Raw genomic sequence first — 27519 nt, forward strand, 5'->3', positions numbered from 1 at the left:
CCCCTTGATGTTTGGGTTCCATCTCACATCTCAACGACATGTGGGGATGGGTGTTAGTCGGCCGCTGGTGTGAGTATTTGAGGGGTAGAATATGGCAGGGTGGGTGTAGGGTGGTGACTCTCGATGGCATTGTGAGATTAGTGTTGGGTGATCCTAAATGATGGCCAGCATGGGCTTGATGGGCCAAGGGGCCTGTTTCTGCAGTCTGGCTCAGTGACTGAGGTGGAGTCTGATGAGGGGTGAGGCTGGCTGCTGTGAGGGACAGGAAGGGTGCGAGGAGTGGGGGTAGGATGCGGACGAGTTCCCAGCCAACCAGTCTCACCATGGCTACCCGGTCTCTCAAGCAGGCTACTACATCTACCAGGAGGCAAGTAACTTCATTCAGGGCCAGTTTATCCGCCTGGAGAGCCCGCCGCTGAATCTGACCGAGGGCGCATGCATCGAGTTCTCCTATCACATGCACGGGACATTTGGCTCGCAATCAGAGCTAAAGGTTCTGGCCAGCCGCGGGACACAGGAGGATCTGCTTTGGGAGAGGACCCTGCCACAAAGCAATGCCTGGCTGCAGGGCTCGGTGACGGTACCAGCTTCGGACCAGATCACTCGGGTGAGTAACTATCAGAGGCCCTGAAATATGCGTCTGCGTGGCCCAACGCTGGGGCCTGTTTCCCCTCCGCGATGCAGTGGGTGGAATTAAGTGGAGTGGGCCAGAGAAGACTCGGTGGGCCAAGTGGCCGTCACAAGAAGCTATGGGAGTTTGGCAAGGTGGGTGGGTTTGAAGTTGCACACAGGGTAACAGGGCACAATTCCCAAAGGATATCTAAGCGATCCTTTGGTGCAGCAGGTACAGCCAGCACCTGAGTTCCAGAGACCCAAGTTCCATCCCGACCTCTGGCTCTGCCTCTGTATGCGTGCGCGCGTATGCGTGTGTGTGTGTGTGTGTGTGTGTGGACTTTGCATGTTCTCCCAGGCCTGTGTGGGTCCCACCCCCCAGGTGCTTCAGGTTCCTGTCACTTCCTAACACCACATGCGGTCGATGGGTTAATTACCCCGTCCCAGTGTGTGAGTGCCGGGGCTGATTGAGTGACGAGGTGGAGTTACGTCACTACAAAAGGAGGTGTACGGTGCTCTATCCCTCGGCTAGCCTGCGGGTCAATCCTGGGCAGGTGTAGCACCTGCTTAGCTCCCCCTTCCTCAATCAGGGTGACGTAAAGCCATGAGAGCCGGTGGTGGATGGTTCAATGAGCAGCTGGTGTATATCGCAAGCCCTGGTTATGTGACCACTGACGCCAGGCAGACAATCTCTGAAGAGTATTGATAATGGCCGGGGTCACCAGTCTTGTAAAGACACTGCCCAGAAGAAGGCAATGGCAAACCACTTCTGTAGAAAAATTTTCCAAGGATGATCCTGGTCACGGATGGACCATGATCGCCCAGATCATACAACACGGCACATAATGACGATGAAGAGCGTGAGTGAGGGGTAGAGCCAACGGGAACGTGGGAGAGTGAGATGAGGTGGGTGTAAGTAGATGACTGATGGTCCAGCATAGTCTGGTTGGGCCTCGTCACAGGACAATTTACAATGACCAATCAACCTTTGGGAGGAAACCATTGCAACCGGGGAACATACAAACTTCTTTCAGACAGTGACAGGAATCGAACCCATGTCACCGATACCGTGCAGCGTTGTGGAGCTTCAGGCTTTTGTACCTCCTGCCCAATGGCAGCAGTGAGAAGAGGGCATCATCCAGATGGCGAGGGTCCTTGATGATTGGTTCTTCTTGGTTCAGACACTATCGATGAATGAAATGTGGTTGGGAGGAGAGATGTTACCTTGGAGATGACATTTTAAACCAAAGCACTGCCTGCTTGCTCAAGGCCCCAGCATGTTCTCTCAGAACTTGGAGTCCTGGCCAATAATTATCTTACGGTCAGCACTTCTCAAAAAAGAACAAGTTTACCTAGACATTACCATATTGCAGCAACACACTCAAAGTGCTGTAGGAACTCAGCAGGTCAGGCAGCATCTATGGAAATGAATGAACAGTCAACATTTTGGGCTGAGACCCTTCTTCAGGACTGGAAAGGAAGAGGGAAGATGCCAGAATAAAAAGGTGGAGGGTGGGGAAGGAGGATAGTTAGACAGTGACGGGTGAAGCGAGGTGGGTGGGAGAGGTCAAGGGCTGGAGAAGAAGGCAGCTGATAGGAGAGGTGAGAGGCCCATAGGAGAAAGGGAAGGAGGTGGGGCACCAGGGTGGAGGTGATGGACTGGGCCATATCCACTACTTTTTGTAGGATTTTCCTACAAGATGTAGAGGAGACCACATTGGGAGTACCTACAGATTTGTAGGTGAAGTGTTGCCTCACCTGGAAGGGCTCTTTGGGAAAGGAGGTGAGGGAAGAGGTAAATGGGCAGGTGTAGCATTTCTGTCCATTCACCTCCTCCCTTGCTTCGATATGTACCAGGAGGGAGATTAGTGAGGAGGGATGAATGGACGAGGGAATCACGGAGAGAGTAATCCTTGTGGAATGCAGAGATTGGGGCAGAGGTAAAGATGCATCTGGTGTAAAGATGTAAAGATGTCATCCAGTGGTAGGTGAGGACAAGAGGAACTCTATCCCTGCTAAGGCAACAAGGAGATGGGGTGAGCGTGGATGTCCAGGAAATGGAGGAGATTCAGGTGTTTTGGGTGACACCAGCAGACTTGCTTGCCATGGTGTCTGACTGGCAACTGAAAGTCGATCTGGGCAAGCAATTGAAGTTCCCTGACTTCATCACATCATCATCCCTGAGACTGGTCATTCTTTCAGAAACCTCAAAGCAGGTGGTCATGGTAGAGCTGACTGTGCCTTGGAAAGACCAGTCTGAGGAGGCGTTGGAGCATAAGAAAGCCAAATGCCAGGAGTTGGTGGAGCAGTGCCAGGCACAGGGGTGGAGGGCACAATGCCAGCCTATAGAGGTGGGGTGCAGAGGTTCTGTTGGCTGCTCGCTCTGCAGAATCTACTCTCTCCTTTTCCTAATATGGCTGAGGATCAAGAGGTGTGACCCATGGACCAGTGCTGCTAGGACACAAGCCGGGGCGTGATCAACCCCGGCTGAGTCGCCTGGATGAGAGTGTGTCTGATGCAGAAAGACCCGAAACATCCGATGACCCCAGGTTACATCACAGACAATATGTCCCAGTGCGTCCTAGGATGTATCTCAGCAATCTGGGATATTTGCTGAGGAATATGAAATAGCTGAAGCCTTGTTTAATTTTCTTCCAACAGTGTAAACCGAGGAGGGAGAAATGACCTAAATTGTCACCACCATCCCAAGCCTGTGTCTAATGATTCTGTACGGAGTCTCATTATTCTTAATTAATGAGCAGGAAGCTTGTTATCCAACTGAGGGGAAAGAGGCAGCCTGCTGTGCTAATAATGTCCATGTAACTTTCACACAGGCTGCTCTCATTGGGAGGGGGAGAGAGGGAACACTCTGGTCAACAGTTAACCCAAGACTGCTCTCAACCTATGATAATTATCAAAGCATTGCTCCCGTGGGAGGTAAAAGCTAATGTTCCGTTTCTCCCTTTACCTGAGTTGTCCCACCCTACAGCAGTGGAAAAAGCCTGCCTGCATTAACCCTGTCTATACCCCTCATAATTTTGTATACCTCTATCAATCTTCTACGTTCCAAGGAATAAAGTCCTAACCTGTTCAATCTTCACTTATAACTCAGGTCCTCCAGTCCCGGCAACATCCTTGTAAATTTTCTCTGTCCCCTTTCAACCTTATTTACATCTTTCCTGTAGGTAGGTGACCAAAACTGCACCTTTGCACCACTGGGACATTTGGGGCAGGTACGTGGATAGGGAGGGATGTGGGCCAAATTCAGATGGATGGAACTTGCTTAGATAGGTTTCCCGATCAGCATGGGTGAGATGGGCCAAAGGGCCTATTTCTGTTCTCTATGACTCACAGGTTAGGGTTAGTAGGTTGTGGGCATGCTAAGTTGGCACCAGCATGGTGACATTTGTGGGCTGTCCCTACCCATCCTTGCTGATTTCGATTTGATGCCGATGATGTATTTCACTGTATGCTTCGATATACATGTGACAAGTAAACCTAATCTCTACAATATTTATCCTTATAATACTTTATAAATATATCCAGCACCAACAGGAGTAGGGAACTCCACCTCTGGGTGGCACAGTAGTGTAGTGGTCAGCACAGCTCTTTACGGTACCAGGGATCAGGGGTCAATTCCGGACGCTGTCCGTACATTCTCCCGACTGCATGGGTTTCTTCCAGGTGTTCCAGTTTCCTCCCACAGTCCAGAGACGTACCAGTTGGGAGGTTAATTGTTCATTGTAAGTTTAGGCTGGGGTTAAATTGGGGGATTGCTGGACGGCAAGGCTCCAAAGGCCTGAACGGCCTATTCCACACCGTATCTCAAGAAATATAACCATTAAAAAGATGGTAGAAGCTGTCCTTAAGCCTGGTGGCAGGAGCTTTCAAGCTTTTGTATCCTCTGCCCGATGGGAGAGGGGAGAAGAGAGACTGTCCAGGGCGGGCGAGTGCAGTCTTTGTGCTGCCGGCTTTCCCGGGAAGGTTAGACTGAGATGGTGGAGAGGGGAGGCTGGTTTCCATGATGGAACTGCGTTCACGACTCTCTGCAGTTCCTTGCGGTTTTGGGCACAGCGATTGCCACACCAAGCTGTGAAGCATCTGGACAGAAAGCTTTTTGTGGAGCATCTGTCAAGGCAAACAGAGCAAAGCAGGCTGCATAGTCCCCAGTTACAGAGAAGGCGCAGTGTACTTAGAAGAGTAAGGTGCAAGAGGCACGATGAGCTAGGTAGGGAGGTTAAGAGTTTGTCTTTGTCCTACAAGAGGTCTATTTAAAGGTCCAATAACAGTGGGACGCAAGCTGTCCTTGTGCCCGGTGGTGTGAGCTTTCAGATCTTCTGCATTTGCCATCCTTGTCCTTGTAGCCTGTAGAGGTCAAAGGGTTTCGAAGTGAAAGAAAAGTATGTTGGAATAGGACCATAAGACATAGCAACAGAGGTAGGCCATTCAGCTCATCAAGTCTGCTGTGCCATTGGCTTTCACCCTCATTCTGCCTCTCCCCCACCCTGTTACCTTTGACACCATGCCTAATCAAGAACTTATCAACCTCCAGCTTAATGACTCAATGACTTGGCCTCCACAGATTCTCCACCCTCTGGCTAAAGAAGTTCCTCCTCAGCTCTGTTCCAAAGTCTTTCTACTCTGAAGCTGTGCCCTCTGGCCCTAGACTCTACTATCAATGTCCACTCTATCTAGGCCTTTCAATATTCAGTCGGTTTCAATGAGAATCTCCCACCAACCCCGCACCATTCCTGCGAGTACATGCCCCAAGTGATCAAATGCTCCTCATGCATTAGCCCTATCATCCTTGTGAACCTCTCCAATGCCAGCACATCTTTTCTTTGATAAGAGGCTGAAAACTGCTCGCAATAGTCCAAATGCAGACTGACCAATGCCCTCATAAGCCTCAGCTTTCTAACATCCAACAGTCCGTACCACAACCCGATGTGCCGGATTATCAGAGTTACTACGGAGGCAACAACTTCTGGGAATGATTGGGTCTCTTTCCCTGGGTGCAGTGAGTTACTTCGATCCCTGCCGGTGTCTGACCAGTTCACCCCTCCCTGACTGCATGATCTTGCTGACTGAGAAACTGTCGTCTGAAGCCAAGCACTGTTGGGTATAAGCAGGCATAACCATTACAGGTTGTGAGGACTGAGAGCGTCAAGGTCCTAGGAGTGATAGCCTTTCCAGGTTGGACCAGCTAGAAGCCTTAGCCAAGGAAGCTCACCAACTCCTCCGCTAAATAAGTATTGCACATCCCTCACTTCTTCTCATGGATGCATGGTGACTTGGTCTGGTAACTGTTCTACTCATGATTACAAGAAACTGCAGAGAGTTGTGGACGGCTTGGCTCATCACCGGAACCAGCCCCTCACCCCCGCACCTCCAAGGACTCAGTCTACACTTCCCGCTGCCTCATTAAAGCTGCCAACATAATCATAGACCCCTCCCACCTCGGACATTCTCTCTTCTCCCCCATCCCATCGGGCAGAAGATACAAGCGCCTAAAAGCCCGTACCACCAGGTTCAAGGACAGCTTCCACCCCTCTGTCATCAGGCTCTTGAACAGACCTGTAGTTCAATAAGATGCACTCTTGGCCTCACAATCTACCCCATTATGATCTTGCCCTTTGTTGTTTACCTGCACCACACTTTCTTTGTAGCTGTTACACCTTATTCCGCGTTGTTGGTGTTTAACCTGTTCTAGCTCCATGCCCTGTGTGTCTCAATGCCCATTACCTCCCTCTGGTGCCCTTCCTCCATGCTCCACTCTCCTCTCCTATCAGATTTGCTCTTCTTCAGGCGTTTACCTTTTCCACCTATCGCCTTCCAGCTTCTCACTTCACGCCCCTCCCCCACCCACCCAGCCACCTTCCCCCTCGCCTTGCTTCACCTATCACCTGCCAGCTTGTATACCTCCCCCCTCCTTATCGTCTTCCCCACCACCTTACTTTCCAGTCCTGATGAAGGGTCTCAGCCCAAAACGTTGGCACTTTACTCCCCTCCATAGATGCTGCCTGACCTGCTGAGTTGCTCCAGCATTTCGTGTGTGTTGCTCTGGATTTCCAGCATCTGCAGAACCTCTCATGTTTAATCTAGAGCTGGTTGCAACCTATACGTTGTTCATTATAAATCTTCCTGGCAGTCTCGACACGGGCTCAGAGCTCACGCTAGATAAATGTCAATTACACCTAACTTCCACACGGATAGGTTTGTCAGCAATTCCTTTAGTTCACAGCTCGCTCTCTCCAAGCTCACTACCAGTCTTCAGATTCATCTTCCACACAGACAGCCACGAAACACAGAAAACCATTTAAAGATAAACATAAAATCCCCAGCGGACAAAAAAAGAACAAATCATAGAAACAGCAAACAGCACAGAATACAAAACACCAAATCACAGCGACATCAAAAGAGTCCAGGCTCATTCAGTCCAGCTCAGTCCAGTGCCATGTCTGCTGGCTAGTCCGCCCTGATCAAAATCACACAAAACAAAGAAAAGGAGGAACCAGAAGCACATCATAACATAGAGACACAATTGGGCACAAATATGCTTTAAAAATACTTAAAATAGCATTAAATTTACGTCAGTCCCAACTCAAGCAATAAGAACTGCATTTGAGTCACAGTCACACAGTGTGCCTGAATGAGGAATGAAAAAAGAGGGAAGGGAGTGGGGGAGAAATTACCAGAAGGTAGTTCATGATATGATGTCTTCTTTGTTGTTATTTTGTGTGATTTTGATTGGGGCGGACTGGCTCTGTGTCCCACAGTCACCACAGTGCGAATTTGAACTAAACTGAACATTCCTGAACTGTTTCAAGGACTCTATGGTTTGGTATTTTATATTCTGTATGTTTTTCACTTGTTTTTTTCTCATTTACATGATTTGTTTCTTTTTGTTTGCACTTTGGGTGGTTGATGTTTCCTTTGAACAGATTAAATGTGTTTCTTTGTTTCATGGCTGTCAGCAAGAAGACGAGATTCAGGGTGTGCACTGCATACATACTTTGATAATAACTGTACTTTGAACCTTTGAAGTTAAGATAGACACATGAGTAAGCAGGGAACGGAGCGTGTGTAGGCAGAAGGGATTTGAGCATTAAGATGGTTCAAATGTTTTATTTTAATATCAGAGAATATATTCAGTATACAACCTGAAATTCTTACTCTTCTCGGACACAATACGATATCGTGGACCAAGTTCCCTGTTCTTGTGCTATGCTGTTCTATGTTATATTTCTTTAAGGTGGAGGTAGAGAAGCACTTGAATGATTGAGGAATTGAGGGAGAATGGGAAAACTAGCTCAGAGTAGGAACTGAGATCAGTGTAGGTTAGCCATGATGACACTGAAGGGCCCAGTTGCCTTCTCTGGCTCCTGTTGTGTTCACGTCAAGCTGCGAAATTGCGAGGAGGATTTTGCATTAACTCTCACTTGCAATTCTTTTGCCCCTGACAATGCCAGGTGATCTTCCAAGCTGAGCGAGGTTTATGGGAAGAGGCCGACATCGCGGTGGACAACATTGCCGTGGTTTCTGGGCCCTGTCCAAGTGAGTGAGGTTGGGCCACACACACACACACACACCCCTACACACACGTTTACGCCTTCATGTGCATTGACAGACTGTGGATGGACAGAAACTGTTGGGTATGGGGGCCCCAGAGAAAGCATGTGATTGGGTTATATGGAACATATCTAGAACCTATTCTGTTCCCTATTCGGGTGACCCTTTCACACCTTCTCCTCTTCCCGCACCCTCATGACCTGCCCATCACCTCCCTCTGGATTCCCACCTCCTTCCTTTTCTCCCATGGTCCACTCCCCTCTCCTATCCGATTCCTTCTTCTCCAGCCCTTTTCCACTTTCCACCTATCACCTCCCAGCTTCTCATTTCATCCTCTCCTCCCCCACAAAGCTACCTTCTCCGTCACCTGGTCTCACCTATCACCTGCCAGTTTCTACTCCTTCCTCCCACCCCACCTTCTTTGCCATGAGCCCTACTGTCCTCTGCGGCAAGCGGTAGAGCGTTGGGATTCTAGGTTTCTCGAGTACCTGCATTTACTAACTGTTGTCTTAACAAGAGTTGTTAAGCCTTTGTGCTTTCTGTTTAATCTTGTCATGTTAATTGTGACTGGCACGGGTTTTCCGCATCCTGTGATTATTTAATGCTGACTCCCGTTTAGCACTCATGGCGGAGCGCAGGGTATGCTTCGTCACACGGTGTTGCTCAGTGGGGCCACTGATGCTCTGTTGGAATTCCTGTGTATAATCTCTTGTTTCTGTCTCCACATGGGAGTCTTCCGTTCCTCCACACTGGGGTTCAGTTGTTGCAAGTGCTCACTATGACATTTTTATTCTGGTTTCTGTGTCCCCCGCCGTTCCTTTCCAGTCCATCTGAAGGCTCTCGGCCCGAAATGCCGACCGTTTACAGCCTTCCATAGATGCAACCTGACATGTTGAGTTCGTCTGGTGCTTTGTGTGTTGTACTAAATAATTGCAAGCGATATTCTCTGAAGCTTTGAACATAAAGGGAAATCATTGTGTCTCTGACTCTCTGCCCTCATTGTCTCGTTCTGCACAGCTTGTATCTACGGCTGCGACTTTGACAAGGACCAGTGCGGTTGGACCACCAAAACGCTCGTGGGAAGTGCCGATGATAAAGGCTGGACACATGGAAGCAACCATCTGACCGACTTCACCAAACCCGGCTGTGAGCACTCATTCTCTCCGGTCGTTTGCTAGACGCCGGCCTCTTGAAGTTTACGGATTTGGGCACATAGTTCTGTGGGAGCATTTGGGAAGATCTCCAGAGGGGGAGTTGTGGGCAAAGTTGGAAACTTGTACTCGTCTAGGATGGTATTGAATATTAGTTGCTTGGGTTGAAGTGCTTGATGTTGTGGTGTTCACCGAGCTTGGCAATTAGCTTGCCGATGTTTAATCACCGGTCAAGGTAACATCTTCAGTGCGCATTTGCTGGTGTTTCTCTCTGAGAGTCCTCGTGTTTATATGGCTTCTGGCACAGACAAACACGAAGCAGGCTCGAGAATTTTAAGAGTGCCATCTAAGAACCCCTAAAAGCCAAAGAAACATGATCGAATAGAATTCAAAGGTCAACGGAAGAGATAGCCAATCGAGGAAAGCGAATGGGGGCTTAAATAAACACGAGCACTCCCAGAGAGAAACACCAACAACTGGGCACTGAGGATGTCATCTCGACTGGTGATGAAACATCTGCAAACTAATCACCAAGCTCGGTGAACACCACAACATCGAACCTGTACTGGTCTAAATTCTGTTCTCCCTCTGTTCCAGTTGGCCACCACATGTTGCTCAATTCGGAATTCAATCAACCCGGACACAAATTCCACTTGAAGAGTCCACAAGTCAGTTCCACAGGGTGCCTCTCTATGAGTTTCTATTATTATCTGTATGGGAATGCAACAATGGCTTTAAACATCTACGCCGAACCTCAAGGTGAGTATGAATGGAGTACTCAAACGTGCGCACACGTACTCGGGGTGTGATCCACTAGTGCAGACGTCAGCATACATGCAGTAGCACTTATGCACATGCTTATAAGTGCATGCATGGGAGGATGCGGATAGAGTTGCAGGCACAAGTGTTCACACATGCATGTACTGGTATGAACAGGAATGCAACACTTGAAGTTAGACCATTAGACATAGGAGCAGAATTAGGCCATTGGGCCCCTCGTGCCTGCTCCACCATTTCATTCATGATGGATCCAATTTTCCTCGTAGCCCCAATTTCATCCCTCTCTCCCCCACACCACCCCTCCCTCCCACCACCCCGTATCCCTTCACACCCAGAGCAATCAAGGATATATCAACCTCTGCCTGAAGTGTACATACAAATGTGACCTCCGCAGCTATCTGTGGCAAAGAATACTACAGATTCACCATTCTCAGGCTGAGGAAATTCCACCTCCATTCCAAAGGGACGCTCCTGTATTCTGAGGCTGCGTTCTCTGGTCTTAGACTCTCCCACCATAGGAAACATCCCCTCCACATCCACTCTGTCGAGGCTTTTCACCATTCAATAGGTTTCAATGAGGTCTCCTTCTGAATTTTAGTGAGAAGAGGCTGAGAGCCATCAAACATTCTTCATATGACAAGTCATTTAATCCTGAAGTCATTTTTGTGAACCTCCTTTGAACCCTCTCCAGTTTCAGCACATCCTTTCTTAGATAAGGGGCCCAAATCAGCTCACTATACACCAAGTGAGTCCTTTATAAAGCCTCAACATTACACCCTTGCACACATTTGTAAACACGTTCTTCAGTATTCAACACACTCCATTGTACACGCACACATTCTCTCATACCCTCTCTCTCATACACATACTCACACCCATCCACACTCCCATCCCTGTAATGCCCCTAGAGGACTGTAACATGGGAACAGTGAGTTGCTGGTCTCCACACTCGTTGTTGCCGGAGCGATTTCTCTCTTCCTCGTTAGACAGAGATACCCGAGATGTCTGAGATACCGACGTGCTGGGTTGAGATGGTAGTTTCTGATGGACTCTAGATCAAGGTCTGTTTCAGGAGCTTTTGCTGTTGTTGCATTGTGGAGGAGGGAGGGAGTTCGGAGCTTCTGCAGCCAAAATTATGTGGGGAGGGGGCAGGCAGGGTTGCTGTTTTTTGCTGCTATATGAGCATGGGAGGCTGTGGGGGGCTTTGTGGTTCTGATGTTACCGTTATTCATTCTTTGGGTTTTCTTCCTGTTTTGTTGATGTCTGTGAAGAGTAGGAATTTCAGGTTGTATACTGTATACATTCTCTGATAATGAATTGAACCATTTCAACCATCTGATAAACACATGCTCCCAAAAGCATGTGCGCGCGCACACACACACACACACACACACGCACACACAATCACACCAACAAGCACAAATGCACATGTACAATCACACTCACATTTGTACACACACACTTGCACACACTAACACACGCACATGCCTGCACTATGTACTGACTGAACACAGCAAGACCTGCCCTTTCACTTGTGTGTACACGCTAACTGCATCTCCCTCCTCCCTGTACACGCGGACCCCATCTCCCTCCGCTCCATAGGTGCCGACTCCACCTCCCTCCAATTACTTAAGAAGGGGGCAAGAAAGCAAAAAGGAAGTTATAGACCTGTTAGCTTGACATCGGTGGTTGGGAAGTTGTTGGAGTCGATTGTCAAGGATGAGGTTACAGAGTACCTGGAGGCATATGACAAGATAGGCAGAACTCAGCATGGATTCCTTAAAGGAAAATCCTGCCTGACAAACCTATTACAATTTTTTGAGGAAATTACCAGTAGGCTAGACAAGGGAGATGCAGTGGATGTTGTATATTTGGATTTTCAGAAGGCCTTTGACAAGGTGCCACACATGAGGCTACTTAACAAGATGAGAGCCCATGGAATTACAGGAAAGTTACATACATGGATAGAGCGTTGGCTGATTAGCAGGAAACAGAGAGTGGGAATAAAGGGATCCTATTCTGGTTGGCTGCCGGTTACCAGTGGTGTTCCACAGGGATCAGTGTTGGGGCCACTTCTTTTTACATTGTACATCAACGATTTAGATTATGGAATAGATGGCTTTGTGGCTAAGTTTGCTGACGATACGAAGATAGGTGGAGGGGTCGGTAGTGCTGAGGAAACGGAGAGTCTGCAGAGAAACTTGGATAGATTGGAAGAATGGGCAAAGAAGTGGCAAATGAAATACAATGTTGGAAAGTGTATGGTTATGCACTTTGGCAGAAGAAATAAATGGGTAGACTATTATTTAAATGGGGAAAGAATTCAAAGTTCTGAGATGCAACAGGACTTAGGAGCCCTCATACAGGGTACCCTTAACGTTAACCTCCAGGTTGAGTCAGTAGTGAAGAAGGTGAATGCAATGTTGGCATTCATTTCTAGAGGAATAGAGTATAGGAGCAGGGATGTGATGTTGAGGCTCTATAAGGCGCTGGTGAGACCTCACTTGGAGTACTGTGGGCAGTTTTGGTCTCCTTATTTAAGAAAGGATGTGCTGACGTTGGATAGGGTACAGAGAAGATTCACTAGAATGATTCCGGGAATGAGAGGGTTAACATATGAGGAACGTTTGTCCGTTCTTGGACTGTATTCCTTGGAGTTTAGAAGAATGAGGGGAGACCTCATAGAAACATTTCGAATGTTGAAAGGCATGGACAGAGTGGATGTGGCAAAGTTGTTTCCCATGATGGGGGAGTCTAGTACGAGAGGGCATGACTTAAGGATTGAAGGGCGCCCATTCAGAACAGAAATGCGAAGAAATTTTTTTAGTCAGAGGGTGGTGAATCTATGGAATTTGTTGCCACGGGCAGCAGTGGAGGCCAAGTCATTGGGTGTCTTTAAGGCAGAGATTGATAGGTATCTGAGTAGCCAGGGCATCAAAGGTTATGGTGAGAAGGCAGAGGAGTGGGACTAAATGGGAGAATGGATCAACTCATGATAAAATGGCAGAGCAGACTCAATGAGCAGAATGGCCGACTTCTGCTCCTTTGTCTTATGGTCTTATGGTCAATCCATACATGTGGACTCCATCTCCCTCCTCTCCGTACGCGCCGACTCCGCCTCCCTCCAATCCGTACGCGTTGACTCCGTCCCCTCCTCTCCGTAGGCGTTGATTCCGTTTCCCTCCAATCCGTACACGCGGACTCTGTCTCCGTCATCTCCATACACGTGGGTCCGTCTCCCTCCTCCCCGTACACGCGGGTCCGTCTCCCTCCAATCCGTACACGCGGACTCCGTTTCCCTCCTCTCCGTACACGCTGACTCCGCCTCCCTCCTCTCCGTACACGTGGACTCCGCATCCCTCCAATCCGTACACGCGGACTCCGTCTCTTTCCTCTCCATACACGCGGACTCCGTCTCCCTCCTCTCCGTACACGCGGACTCCGTCTCCCTCCAATCCGTACACGCGGACTCTGTCTCTCTCCTCTCCATACACACGGACTCCATCACCCTCCTCTAAGTACATGCGGACTCCGTCTCCGTCCTCTCCGCACGCGCCGACACTGCCTCCCTCCAATCCGTACGCGTTGACTCAGTCCTCTCCTCTCCGTACACGCTGACTCCGCCTCCCTCCTCTCCGTAAACGCAGGTCCGTCTCCCTCCAATCCGTACACGCGGACTCCGCCTCCCTCCTCTCCGTACACACGGACTCTGCCTCTCTCCTTTCCGTACACGTGAACTCCGTCTCCGTCCTCTCTGTACACGCGGGTCCGTCTCCCTCCTCTCCGTACATGCGGACTCTGCCTCCCTACTCTCCATACACGTGGACTCCGCCTCCCTCCAATCCGTACACGCAGACTCCGCCTCACTCCTCTCCGTACACGCGGAGACCATCTCCGTCCTCTCCGTACACGTGGACTCCGCCTCCCTCCAATCCGTACACGCGGACTCCATCTCTCTCCCCTCCATACACGCGGACTCCATCTCCCTCCTCTCTGTACACGCGGACTCCGCCTCCCTCCTCTCCGTACACGCGAACTCCACCTCCATCCTCTCCGTACACGCGGGTTCATCTCCCTCCTCTAAGTACACGCGGACTCCGTCTCTCTCCTCTCCGTACACGCGGACTCCATCTCCGTCCTCTCCGCATACGCGGACTCCGTCTCCCTCCTCTAAGTACACGCGGACTCCATCTCCCTCCTCTCCGTACACGCGGGTCCGTCTCCCTCATCTCCGTACATGCAGACTCCGACTCCTTCCTCTCCGTACACGCGTGTCCGTCTCCCTCCTCTCCGTACACGCGGACTCCACCTCCCTCCAATCCGTACACGCGGACTCCGTCTCCCTTCTCTCCGTACACGCGTGTCCGTCTCCCTCTTCTCCATACACACGGACTCCGCCTCCCTCCTCTCCGTACACATGGGTCTGTCTCCCTCCTCTCCATACACGCGGACTCCATCTCTGTCCTCTCCATACATGCGGGTCCATCTCCCTCCTCTAAGTTTATGCGGACTTCGTCTCCCTCCTCTCCGTACACGCGGACTCCGCCTCCCTCCTCTCCGTACACGCGGGTCTGTCTTCTTCCTCTCCGTACACGCGGACTCCGTCTCCCTCCTCTCCGTAAACGCGGACTCCGCCTCCCTCCTCTCCGTACACGCGGACTCCGTCTCCGTCCTCTCCGTACGCGCCAACTCCGCCTCCTTCCAATCCGTACACGTTGACTCTGTCCTCCCTCTCCATACACGCGGAGTCTGTCTCCGTCCTCTCCGTACACGCGGACTCCGCCTCCCTCCTCTCCGCACACGCGGACTCCGCCTCCCTCCTCTCCGTACACGCGGACTCCGCCTCCCTCCTCTCCGCACACGCGGACTCCGCCTCCCTCTTCTCCGTACACGCGGACTCCGTCTCCGTCCTCTCCGCACACGCGGACTCCGCCTCCCTCCTCTCCGTACACGCGGACTCCGCCTCCCTCCTCTCCGCACACGCGGACTCCGCCTCCCTCTTCTCCGTACACGCGGACTCCGTCTCCGTCCTCTCTGCACACGCGGACTCCGCCTCCCTGCTCTCCGTACACGTGGTCCATCTCCCTCCTCTAAGTACATGCGGACTCCGTCTCCCTCCTCTCCGTACACGAGGACTCCGTCTCTCTCCAATCTGTACACGCAGGTCCGTCTTTCTCCTCTCCGTACACGCAGGTCCCCCTCCCTCCTCTCCGTACACGCGGACTCCGTCTCCGTCCTCTCCGTACGCGCCGACTCTGCCTCCCTCTAATCCGTATGCGTTGACTCGGTCCCCTCCTCTCCATACACGTGGACTCCGCCTCCCTCCTCTCTGTACATGTGGGTCCGTCTCCCTCCTCTCCGTACACGCGGACTCCATCTCCGTCCTCTCCGTACACGTGGGTCCATCTCCCTCCTCTCCGTACACGCGGACTCCGTCACCCTCCTCTCCGTACACGCAGGTCCGTCTACCTCCTCTCCATACACGTGGGTCCGTCTCTCTCATCTCCATACACGCGAATCCGTCCACGTCCTCTCCGTACACGTGGACTCCGTCTCCGTCGTCTCTGTACACGCGGACTCCGCCTCCCTCCTCTCCGTACACGCAGGTCCGTCTCCGTCCTCTCCGTACACGCGGGTCCGTCTCCCTCCTCTCAGTACATGTGGAGTCCGTCTCCCTCCTCTCTGTACACGCAGACTCCATCTCCGTTCTCTCCGTACACGCGGACTCCGCCTCCCTCCTCTCCGTACACGCGGGACCATCTCCCTCCTCTCCGTACACACGGACTCCATCTCCCTGCTCTCCATACATGCGGGACCGTCTCCCTCCTCTCCGTACACGCGGGTCCTTCTCCCTCCTCTCTGTACACGCGGACTCTGTCTCCCGCCTCTAAGTACACGCAGACTCCGTCTCCCTCCTCTCCGTACACGCGGGTCCGTCTCCCTCCTCTCCATACACACGGACTCCGTCCATGTCCTCTCCGTACACGTGGACTCCATCTCCGTCCTCTCCGTACACGCGGGTCCATCTCCATCCTCTCCGTACACGCGGACTCCGTCTCCCTCCTCTCCGTACACGCGGGTCCGTCTCCCTCATCTCTGTACATGCGGATCCGTCCACGTCCTCTCCGTACACGTGGACTCCGTCTCCGTCCTCTCTGTGCACACGCGGACTCCGCCTCCCTCCTCTCCGTACACGCGGGTCCGTCTCTGTCCTCTCCGTACACGCGGTTCCGTCTCCCTCCTCTCCGTACACACGGACTCAGTCTCCGTCCTCTCCGTACAGGCGGACTCCGTCTCCCTCCTCTAAGTACACGCGGACTCCATCTCCCTCCTCTCCGTATACGCGGGTCCGTCTCCCTCCTCTCCGTACACGCGGACTCCGTCCATGTCCTCTCTGTACTCGCGGACTCCGTTTCCGTCCTCTCCGTATACACGGACTCTGTCTCCCTCCTCTAAGTACACGCGGGTCCATCTCCCTCATCTCCGTACACGTGACTCCGTCTCCCTCCTCTCCATACACGCAGACTCCGTCTCCGTCCTCTCCGTACACACGAATCAGTCTCCCTCCAATCCGTACACACGGACTCCGTCTCCCTCCTCTCCGTACATGCGGACTCCGTCTCCCTCCTCTCTGTACACACGGGTCCACCTCCCTTGTCTCCGTACACGCGGGTGGGTCTCCATCCTCTCCATACACGCGGACTCTATCTCCGTCCTCTCCGTACACGCGGGTCCATCTCCATCCTCTCCGTACACGCGGACTCCGTCTCCCTCCTCTCTGTACACGCGGGTACATCTACCTCCTCTCCATACACGCGGGTCCGTCTCCCTCATCTCCGTACACGCAGATCCATCCACGTCCTCTCCGTACACGTGGACTCCGTCTCCGTCCTCTCTGTACACGCGGACTCTGCCTCCCTCCTCTCCGTACACGTGGGTCCGTCTCCATCCTCTCCGTACACGCGGGTCCGTCTCCCTCCTGTCCGTACACGTGGAGTCCGACTCCCTCCTCTCTGTACACGCGGACTCCGCCTCCCTCCTCTCTGTACACGCAGACTCCGTCTCCATCCTCTCCGTACACGCGGACTCTGCCTCCCTCCTCTCCGTACACGCGGGTCCATCTCCCTCCTCTAAGTACATGCGGACTCCGTCTCCCTCCTCTCCGTACACGAGGACTCCGTCTCTCTCCAATCCGTACACGCAGGTCCATCTTTCTCCTCTCTGTACACGCGGACTCCGCCTCCCTCCTCTCCGTACACGCGGACTCCGTCTCCGTCCTCTCCGTACGCGCCGACTCTGCCTCCCTCTAATCCGTATGCGTTGACTCGGTCCCCTCCTCTCCATACACGCGGAGACTGTCTCCGTCCTCTCCGTACATGCAAACTCCGTCTCCCTCCTCTCCGTACACGCGGACTCCGCCTCCCTCCTCTCCGTACACGCGTGTCCGTCTCCCTCCTCTCCGTACACGCGGACTCCATCTCCGTCCTCTCCGTACACGCGGGTCCACCTCCCTCCTCTCCGTACACGCGGACTCCGCCTTCCTCCTCTCCGTACACGGGGGTCCGCCTCCCTCCTCTCCGTACACGCGGACTCCGCCTCCGTCCTCTCCGTACACACGGACTCCGCCTCCCTCCTCTCTGTACACGCGGGTCCATCTCCCTCCTCTAAGTACATGTGGACTCCGTCTCCCTCCTCTCCGTACACGCGGACTCCGCCTCCCTCCTCTCCGTACACGCGGACTCCGCCTCCGTCCTCTCCGTACACGCGGGTCCATCTCCCTCCTCTATGTACATGCGGATTCCGTCTCCCTCCTCACCGTACACGCGGACTCCATCTCTCTCCAATCCGTACACGCAGGTCCGTCTTTCTCCTCTCCGTACACGCGGACTCCGTCTCCCTCCTCTCCGTTCACGCGGACTCCGCCTCCCTCCTCTCCGTAGACGCGGACTCCGTCTCCGTCCTCTCCATACACGCGGGTCCATCTCCCTCCTCTAAGTACATGTGGACTCCGTCTCCCTCCTCTCCGTACACGCGGACTCCGCCTCCCTCCTCTCCGTACACGCGGGTCCGTCTCCCTCCTCTCCGTACACGCGGACTCAGTCTCCGTCCTCTCCGTACAGGCGGACTCCGTCTCCCTCCTCTAAGTACACGCGGACTCCGTCTACCTCCTCTCCGTATACGCGGGTCCGTCTCCCTCCTCTCCGTACACGCGGACTCCGTGCATGTCCTCTCCGTACATGCAGACTCCGTCTCCATCCTCTCCGTACACGCGGACTCCGTCTCCCTCCTCTCCGTACACGCAGACTCCATCTCCGTCCTCTCCGTACACACGAGTCAGTCTCCCTCCAATCCGTACACGCGGACTTCGTCTCCCTCCAATCCGTACACGCGGACTCCGTCTCCGTCCTCTCCGTACATGCCGACATCCGTCTCCCTCCTCTCCGTACACGCGGACTCCGTCTCCCTCCTCTCCGTACACGTGGGTCCATCTCCCTCGTCTCCGTACACGCGGACTCCATCTCCGTCCTCTCTGTACTCGTGGGTCCATCTCCCTCCTCTCCGTACACGCGGACTCCGTCTCCCTCCTCTCCGTACACGCGGGTCCGTCTCCCTCCTCTCCGTACATGCGTGTCCGTCTCCCTCCTCTCCGCACACGCGGACTCCACCTCCCTCCAATTCGTACACGCGGACTCCGTCTCCCTTATCTCCGTACACGCGTGTTCGTCTCCCTCTTCTCCGTATACGCGGACTCCGCCTCCCTCCTCTCCGTACACATGGGTCCGTCTCCCTCCTCTCCGTACACGCGGACTCCGCCTCCCTCCTCTCTGTACACGCGGACTCCGCCTCCCTCCTCTCCGTACACGCGGGTCTGTCTCCCTCCTCTCCGTACACGCGGGTCCGTCTCCTTCCTCTCCATACACGCGGAATCCGCCTCCCTCCTCTCCGTACACGCGGGTCCGTCTCCGTCCTCTCCGTACACGCGGACTCCACCTCCCTCCAATCAATACATGCGGACTCCGTCTCCCTCCTCTCCGTACACGCGGGTCCGTCTCCCTCCTCTAAGTACACACAGACTCTGTCTCCCTCCTCTCCATACACGTGGGTCCGTCTCCCTCCTCTCCGTACACGCGGACTCCGTCTCCCTCCTCTCTGTACACGTGGGTCCGTCTCCCTCCTCTCCGTACACGCGGACTCCGTCTCCCTCCTCTCTGTACACGTGGGTCCGTCTCCCTCCTCTCCGTACACGCGGACTCCGTCTCCCTCCTCTCTGTACACGTGGGTCCGTTTCCCTCCTCTCCGTTCACGCAGACTCCGCCTCGCTGCTCTCTGATAATGACTCATATTCCCCGTGTTTTAGGATCTTCAGGAATGTCACTTCTTCTCAACATTAAAAACCAAACTCAGAAGTGGACCGAAGCACGGGCAGTTTACTGCGGATTATCAATGATTAAGGTAAAGCATCGGGAGGAACTGAGGGTGGGGAAGCAGGTGGAGGCAGCCAGTATTTAAGGAATAGTCTGCACTCTTGTGTGTTAAAGGGACTGGGTACACTGGGACATTAAAGGGATAGGGGCACTGTGGGATATTAAAGGGATGGGGCACTGTGGGATATTAAAGGGATGGGGCACTGTGGGATATTAAAGGGATGGGGCACTGTGGGATTTTAAAGGGATGGGGTACTGGCATATTAAAGGCATGGGGAGCAGTGATGTATTAAAGGGTTAGGTAAACTGCAGGATATTAAAGTAGGGTATTAAAGGGATGGAGTACACTATGGAGTATTAAAGGGATGAGGTGTAGTGTGATGTATTAAAGGCCTTTCTGCCCAACTCACTCAGGCTGCACAAGATGCCCATCCAAGCTGGTCCCACTTGCTTGCATTTGACCTATTTCCCTCTAAAGCTTTCCTATCCAAGAGTCTTTTAAATCATGTTCATATACCTGCCTCAAACACTTCCTCTGGTGGCTAGTCACCCTCAGGACCATTTGAAACCTCTGGCCTCTCACCTTAAACCTATGCCCTCTAGTTTGACTGCATTCATGATTTTATGAACCTCAATACGTTCACCCCTCAGTCTCCTATGTTACAAGGAATAAAGTCCAAACCTGCTCAACCTTACTGTACAACTCAGTCCCTGAAGCCCTCGAGCATTTTCTTTTCATCCTTTCCAGTTTAATTACGTTTTACAGAGTGACCAAAACTGAATGCAACACATTCCCACATGTCAATCCCTGGCCTCCTCTTATGCCACGATGAGGCCACCCTCAGGGTGGAGGTGCAACACCTTGTATTCCTTCTGGGTACCCTCTGAACCTGATGACATGAACACTGATTTTTCTGTCCAGTGAACAAAGTGTCCTCCCCTGCTTGGTCTATTCCCCACTCTGACCTTTATACTTCCCCCTGGGTTGTCCCCCCCTTCCTTTTCTCCTATGACCCACTCTCCTCTCCCATCAGATTCCTACTTCTCCAGCCCTTGACCTTTCCCACCCACCTGGCTTCACCTATCACCTTCCAGCTAGCCTCCTTCTCCTTTCCCCACCTTTTTATCTTGGCGTCTTCCTCCTTCTTTCTCAGTCCTGAAGAAGGGTCTCAGCCCAAAACGTCGGCTGTCTATTCATTTCCATAGATGCTACCTGACCTACTGAGTTCCTCCAGCATTTTGTGTCTGTTACAATATGTAATTCAAATGTGTCTTCACCAATGACTATACAACTGAAAAATACTGTATATCTCAACTTCTGACTGATAGAGGCCAGGGTGCCAAACCTAGTCTATGTGCGAAGTTACCTTCAAAGAACCATCCACTTGTACACTGATTCCATCTCCTCTAGCACTGAATTCCACCTACCATCCAGCATGAAAGTTTGAGGTGTGGGGCATTCTGAAATGATGGGAGATCTTTCTGCACTTCCCTTTAAATTCCAGCTCTAATATTTGGGGTGGAGGTGGACAAACGTTCATAGGTCAGACAGGGTGGGGGCAGACAGATCAGTGATCTAATCTGCTATAATTCTTCGTCTAGTTTGTCTTTGAAGGTGTGGTAGGACAGAAGACTTCTGAAATCGCAGTGGACAAAGTCTGTATTGTGGCGTGCGACGGTATGGAACTTTTCAAATAATCCCACCTTATTTCCAAAACTCTACACTACTTACAGAATCAGGTTTAATATCACTGGCATATGTTGTGAAATTGTCAACTTTCTCTAATAATAGAGGGAAAAAAACTGAATTACAGTAAGTATATACTGAATTGATTGAGCTGCTTGTCATATGAAGAGTGTCTGATGGCTCAGGGCCTGTACTCAATGGAATTTACAAGAATGAGGGGTGACCTCATTGAAACATATCACACGCTGAAAGGGCTTGATAGAGTAAATGTGGGGAGGATGTTTCCTATGATGAAAAAGTCTAAGACCAGAGGACACAGCCTCAGAATAGAGGGGTGTCCTCTTAGAACGGAGATGAACAGTGATTTCTTTAGCCAGGGAGTGGTCAATCTGTGGAATCCTTTGCCACAGGCGGCTGTGGAGGCCAAGTCATTGGGTATATTTAAGGCAGAGGTTGATAGATTCTTGATTAGTCAGGGCATGAAGGGATATGGGGAAAAGGCAGGAGATTGAGGCTGAGAGGGAAATTGGATCAGTCATGATGAAATGGGGGAGCAGACTCGATGGGCCAAATGGCCTGATTCTGCTCCTATATATTATGGTCTTATATATGTATATTAAATAGTTAAATTAAGATACACAGTACAAAAACAGAATTTTTTTAAAAAAGTAATGAGGTAGTGTTCATGGGTTCAAAGTCCATTCAGAAATGGGATGGCAGAGGGGAAGAAGTTGTTCCTGAATTGTTGAGTGTGCACCTTCAGGCTTCTGTACCTCCTTCCTGATGGTAGCAATGAGAAGAGGGCATGTTCTGGGTGATGAAAGTCCTTAATGATGGACACCACCTTTCTGAAATACTGCGCCTTGAAGATGTCCTGGATACTACGGAGGCTATTGCCCAAGATGGAACTGACTGAGTTTACAACTCTCTGCAGCTTATTTCGACCCTCTGTAGTAGCCCCCACCCACCCACCCCCATACCAGACGGTGATGCAGCCAGTCAGAATGCTCTCCATGGTACATTTGTGGAAACTTTAGAGTTTATTTTAGGTGATAAACGAAATCTCCTCAAACCCCTCATGAACTACAGCTACTGTCTTGCCTTCTTTATAGCTGCATCAATATGGTGGGTCCAGGTTAGGTCCTCAGGACAATTGACAATGTTCTAAGGCAGGAGCTCCCAACTTTTTTTTATGCCATGGACCCCTTCCTTTAACCGAGGGGTCCGTAGACCCCAGGTTGGGAATGCCTGCTCTAAGATCTCTGTACTCCTTCAGTCTAGCATGGTCAATTAAAGTCATTCCACTGTGACACAGACCCACACCTCAGGGTTCAGTAACAACTTCAAAGTTCAATGTAAATGTATTATCAAAGTGCATTTGTATTCATTTTCTTGCAGGCATTCTCAGCAAATCCATAAAAGAATAACAACCATAACAGAATCAGTGAAAGACCGCAGTGACTTGGACATTCAACCAGAGTGCAGAAGACAACAAACTGTGCAAGTACAAAAAGAAAGAAATAATAAGAATAAATAAATAAGTAATACGTATCAGTATCGTGAGATGAAGAGTCTTTGAAGGTGAATCCATGGATTGTGGGAACATTTCAATGATGGGGCAAGTGAAGTTATCCCCTTTGGTTCAGGAGCCTGATGGTTGATGGGTAGTAACTGCTCCTGATCCAGGTGGTATGAGTTCTGAAGCTCCTGTACCTACTTCCTGATGGCAGCAGTGAGAAGGGAGCATGTCCTGGGTGGTGGGGGTCCCTGATGATGGATATTGCTTTCCTGTAACAGTGTTTTATGTAGATGTGTTCAATGGTGGGGAGGGCTTTACCCATGATGGGCCATATCCACTAACTTTTTGTAGGATTTTCCATTCAAGGTCAAGTTCTATCCCTATCTCCATCAAAATCTTGAACCAACCTGAAAAAACCCTAATTAGATTATTAGATTAGATTAGATTAACCTGAGAGAGATCAGAGGAGAATGGTCAGACTAGTTCAAGCTGATAGAGAAGCGACTGTAATGAGCTATCTGTGCCTGTGGGGGTTTCCAGGAGGTATGGGGCTCTGTGACTTTTACAGCACCTGAGATGGTTAATTGTTGTTTAATGAGAGTCGTTAATCATTTAGCATCCTTTGTGTTTTCCTTGAGCAAATCACTCTTTGAAATGCCATTTCTGGAAGCTTTCTGTTTAAGCTTATGTTATTAAGTTTATGTTGGTAGGCTCACTGATTCAGTGCTACCTGTATTATTTAAGTGGATGCCCAATTAGCACTAATGACGGGGTCCTAGTTTTGGGAATGTTACTACATGCGGTGTTGCTTGGCCGAACCACCGATGTTCTTTTGGAATTATGGTGAATAATCATTGTAATATTCCCACAACCTCTGGACTCATTTTCAAGAATGCTTCATCTTACAGTCTTGATGCTTATGGCTTATTTATTTATTATTATTATTTCTTTCTTCTTGTATTTTGCACAGTTTGTTGTCTTCTGCAATCTAGTTGAATGCCCACGTCCGTGCGGTCTTTCATTGATTCTGTTATGAGTATTATTCTTTTATTGAGTATGCCATCAAGAAAATGAATCTCAGGCTTTTCTATACATTACTTTGAACTTCGAATAAACCCTTGCAGCCGTCTCTGCATCGAAATCTCTCTTTACTCCACACTTGGGTTCTGATATTGCCAGCGAGCATTGTGACATTAGCTCGAATAACCACAGACTACAACAAACTGTTGGACCTTGAAGTGGATGGGCTACAGCAACAGAAGACTATCAACACAATCTCAGCGACCACCTTACTAGGTGCAAGGGGCAGCTAACAAAGAGGCATTCCCGTAGAACGCTAATTTTCATGGCGTTTATACCATGGGTGAGATTGCAGGCGTGGCATCCGGAGCAGTATACAAAAGTGCTGGAAGAACTGAGAGGTTCAGGCAGCATCTGTAAGGGGGTATGTTCAGGTGACATTTTGGGTCCAAACCCTTCATCTGATCCAATCTAAATGAAGGGTCCCAACCCAAAACATCGACTGTCCTATTCCCCCTCCACGGATGCTGCCTGACCTGCTGAGTTCCTCCACTGCTTTGTGTGTTGAACTTGTTAGAAATTATACATCCTGCTGCTAAGTCCCTAATCACTGGTACCCTCCCCATTCCTTCTCTCTCCCTCTGAATCGGGGGGGGGGGGTTAACAATTGACAACAATAAGGTGCAACAGTGTTGCAGTGGGCAGGGCCACCAGCTCACAACTCTCGGGCCCCGGGTTCGCTCCCCACCTCCAGCGCTGTGCGTGTGTGTGTGTGTGTGTGTGTGTGTGTGTGTGTGTGTGTATGAGACCGTGTGAGTTTCATCGCCCCGCTGGGTGCTCCATTTGCCTCCCACATCCTAACAATGAGCATGGTCAGTGGGTTAATTTCTCCCCCCCCCCACCTCCACCCCCCGTGTGAGCAGCAGAGACCAGGGAGGGTGTTGATGGGAATGTGGGGAGAATAAACTTCGAGCAGAGCAAATGGTGGTTGATGTTCAGTGTAAACTTAATAAGACCATAAGACCTTCAGATATAGGAGCAGAATTAGGCCATTTGGCCCATCGAGTCTGCTCCACCAATTCATCATGGCTGATCCATTCCCCGCTCAGCTCCGATCTCCTTGTATACTTCTTGCCCTAAATAATCAAGAATCTATCAACCTCTGCCTTAAGTATAGCCAATGACTTGACCTCCACAGCTGCAACAAATTCCACAGATTCTCCACTCTGTGGCTAAGGAAATTCCTCCTCGTCTCCGTTCTAAAAGGACGCCCCTCTATTCTGAGGCTCCTCTATCCTCTGGTCCTAGATCCTCCCACCATAGGAAGCATCTGCTCTATCGAGGCCTTTCCATATTAGATGGGTGTCAATTAGATCATCTCTCATTCTTCTGAATTCCAGTGAGTGACAGGCTCAGAGCCATCGAACGCTCGTATATGAAAAGTCATTCAATCCTAATGGGCTGAAGGCCTGCATCTCTCTCTGACTCAGTTTGGCAGGTGGTGCAGCCCCCTTGGCTGGTTTTTCAGTGCCCCCAAGTGAACCCAATGCTGCCCTACCGCTTTCAGTTCATTGCCAAATACGCACTCTCTGCTTTTGGCCACCCTGGGACAGGTACTCCCCGGGGACAAGGGTCCTCTTGCAGCTTTATAACCATAGCCGGACATTGTGCAGTCAGTTTAACCTCCTCATACTGAACAGCACATTCAAAGTTCAAAGTCCATTTATTATTCATTATATAACCTTGAGATTTGTCTCCTAACAGGCAGCCACCAAACAAAGAAACCCAAAAGAACCCATTCAAAACAAGACTGTCAAACACCCAGTGTGCAGAGAGAGAAAATAAACAGGTCAGACAAACAATAACCACAAGCAAATAGCACTCTTAACTGAAGTGTGCAAAGGGAGCCACTCAGTTCAGTGCGGAGCCAAGTCATAGAGCAGCGATCTGACCAGCCATTGCTTGCCTCGGCCCCACCTCCACCCTGACCTTTTCAATCTGGCCAAGCAACTAAGTCAACGTCCAAACACTGGGTTCATTCACCTCAATACATTCTGAGGCCAGGTCCTCACTGCCTCGATTCGGCCTGTATCTGACCTTCCGATTCAGTCCAGCGCTTAAGTCTCCGTCTAAACATTAGGTTCATTCGCTTTGGTATGCTCCAGTGCCCAGACCTCATTGTGGATTAAGCTGACAGGTGACAATATTTACATTCTTCCTTTTACATCGGTTCCAGGTACAACAACCACAGAATCTCCACCTACAACAACCCCAGAAACTCCACCTACAACAACCACAGGATATACAACAGTATCAACCACAGAATCTCCACCTACGACAACCCCAGAATCTCCATCTACAACAACCCCAGAAACTCCACCTACAACAACCCCAGAATCTCCACCTACAACAACCCCAGAAACTCCACCTACAACAACCACAGGATATACAACAGTATCAACCACAGAATCTCCACCTACAACAACCCCAGAATCTCCATCTACAACAACCCCAGAAACTCCACCTACAACAACCCCAGAATCTCCACCTACAACAACCCCAGAATCTCCATCTACAACAACCCCAGAATCTCCACCTACAACAACCCCAGAAACTCCACCTACAACAACCCCAGAAACTACACCTACAACAACCACAGAATATACAACAGTATCAACCACAGAATCTCCACCTACAACAACCCCAGAAACTCCACCTACAACAACCCCAGAAACTACACCTACAACCACAGGATATACAACAGTATCAACCACAGAATCTCCACCTACAACAACCCCAGAATCTCCACCTACAACAACCCCAGAAACTCCACCTACAACAACCCCAGAATCTCCACCTACAACAACCCCAGAAACTCCACCTACAACAACCATAGGATATACAACAGTATCAACCATTGAAACTACAACTGCAACAACCCCAGAAACTCCACCTACAACAACCCCAGAATCTCCACCTACAACAACCCCAGAAACTCCACCTACAACAGCCACAGGATATACAACAGTATCAACCATTGAAACTACAACTGCAACAACCCCAGAATCTCCACCTACAACAACCCCAGAAACTCCACCTACAACAACCACAGGATATACAACAGTATCAACCACTGAAAATACAACTGCAACAACCCCAGAATCTCCACCTACAACAACCCCAGAATCTCCACCTACAACAACCCCAGAAACTCCACCTACAACAACCACAGGATATACAACAGTATCAACCACTGAAACTACAACTGCAACAACCCCAGAATCTCCACCTACAACAACCCCAGAATCTCCATCTACAACAACCCCAGAATCTCCACCTACAACAACCCCAGAAACTCCACCTACAACTACCACAGAATATACAACAGTATCAACCACAGAATCTCCACCTACAACAACCCCAGAAACTCCACCTACAACAACCCCAGAAACTACACCTACAACCACAGGATATACAACAGTATCAACCACAGAATCTCCACCTACAACAACCCCAGAATCTCCACCTACAACAACCCCAGAAACTCCACCTACAACAACCACAGGATATACAACAGTATCAACCATTGAAACTACAACTGCAACAACCCCAGAATCTCCACCTACAACAACCCCAGAAACTCCACCTACAACAACCACAGGATATACAACAGTATCAACCACTGAAAATACAACTGCAACAACCCCAGAATCTCCACCTACAACAACCCCAGAAACTCCACCTACAACAACCACA

General features: G+C 50.7%; 1 protein-coding gene across 1 annotated transcript in view; it reads left to right on the top strand.

The window, feature by feature from the left end:
* Positions 1–27519, top strand: part of LOC140193767 (uncharacterized) — a 47596-nt gene that overhangs the window by 19694 nt on the left and 383 nt on the right. Inside the window, exons 4-11 of the mRNA XM_072250934.1 lie at positions 348–607; positions 8082–8166; positions 9199–9327; positions 9930–10091; positions 19471–19565; positions 21140–21215; positions 26000–27339; positions 27425–27435. Coding sequence (XP_072107035.1) covers positions 348–607; positions 8082–8166; positions 9199–9327; positions 9930–10091; positions 19471–19565; positions 21140–21215; positions 26000–27339; positions 27425–27435 — 2158 coding nt within the window. The remainder of the gene's footprint in view (positions 1–347; positions 608–8081; positions 8167–9198; positions 9328–9929; positions 10092–19470; positions 19566–21139; positions 21216–25999; positions 27340–27424; positions 27436–27519) is intronic.

This window comes from Mobula birostris, unplaced genomic scaffold, assembly GCF_030028105.1.
Source record: "Mobula birostris isolate sMobBir1 unplaced genomic scaffold, sMobBir1.hap1 scaffold_834, whole genome shotgun sequence".
Classification (NCBI taxonomy): domain Eukaryota; kingdom Metazoa; phylum Chordata; class Chondrichthyes; order Myliobatiformes; family Myliobatidae; genus Mobula; species Mobula birostris.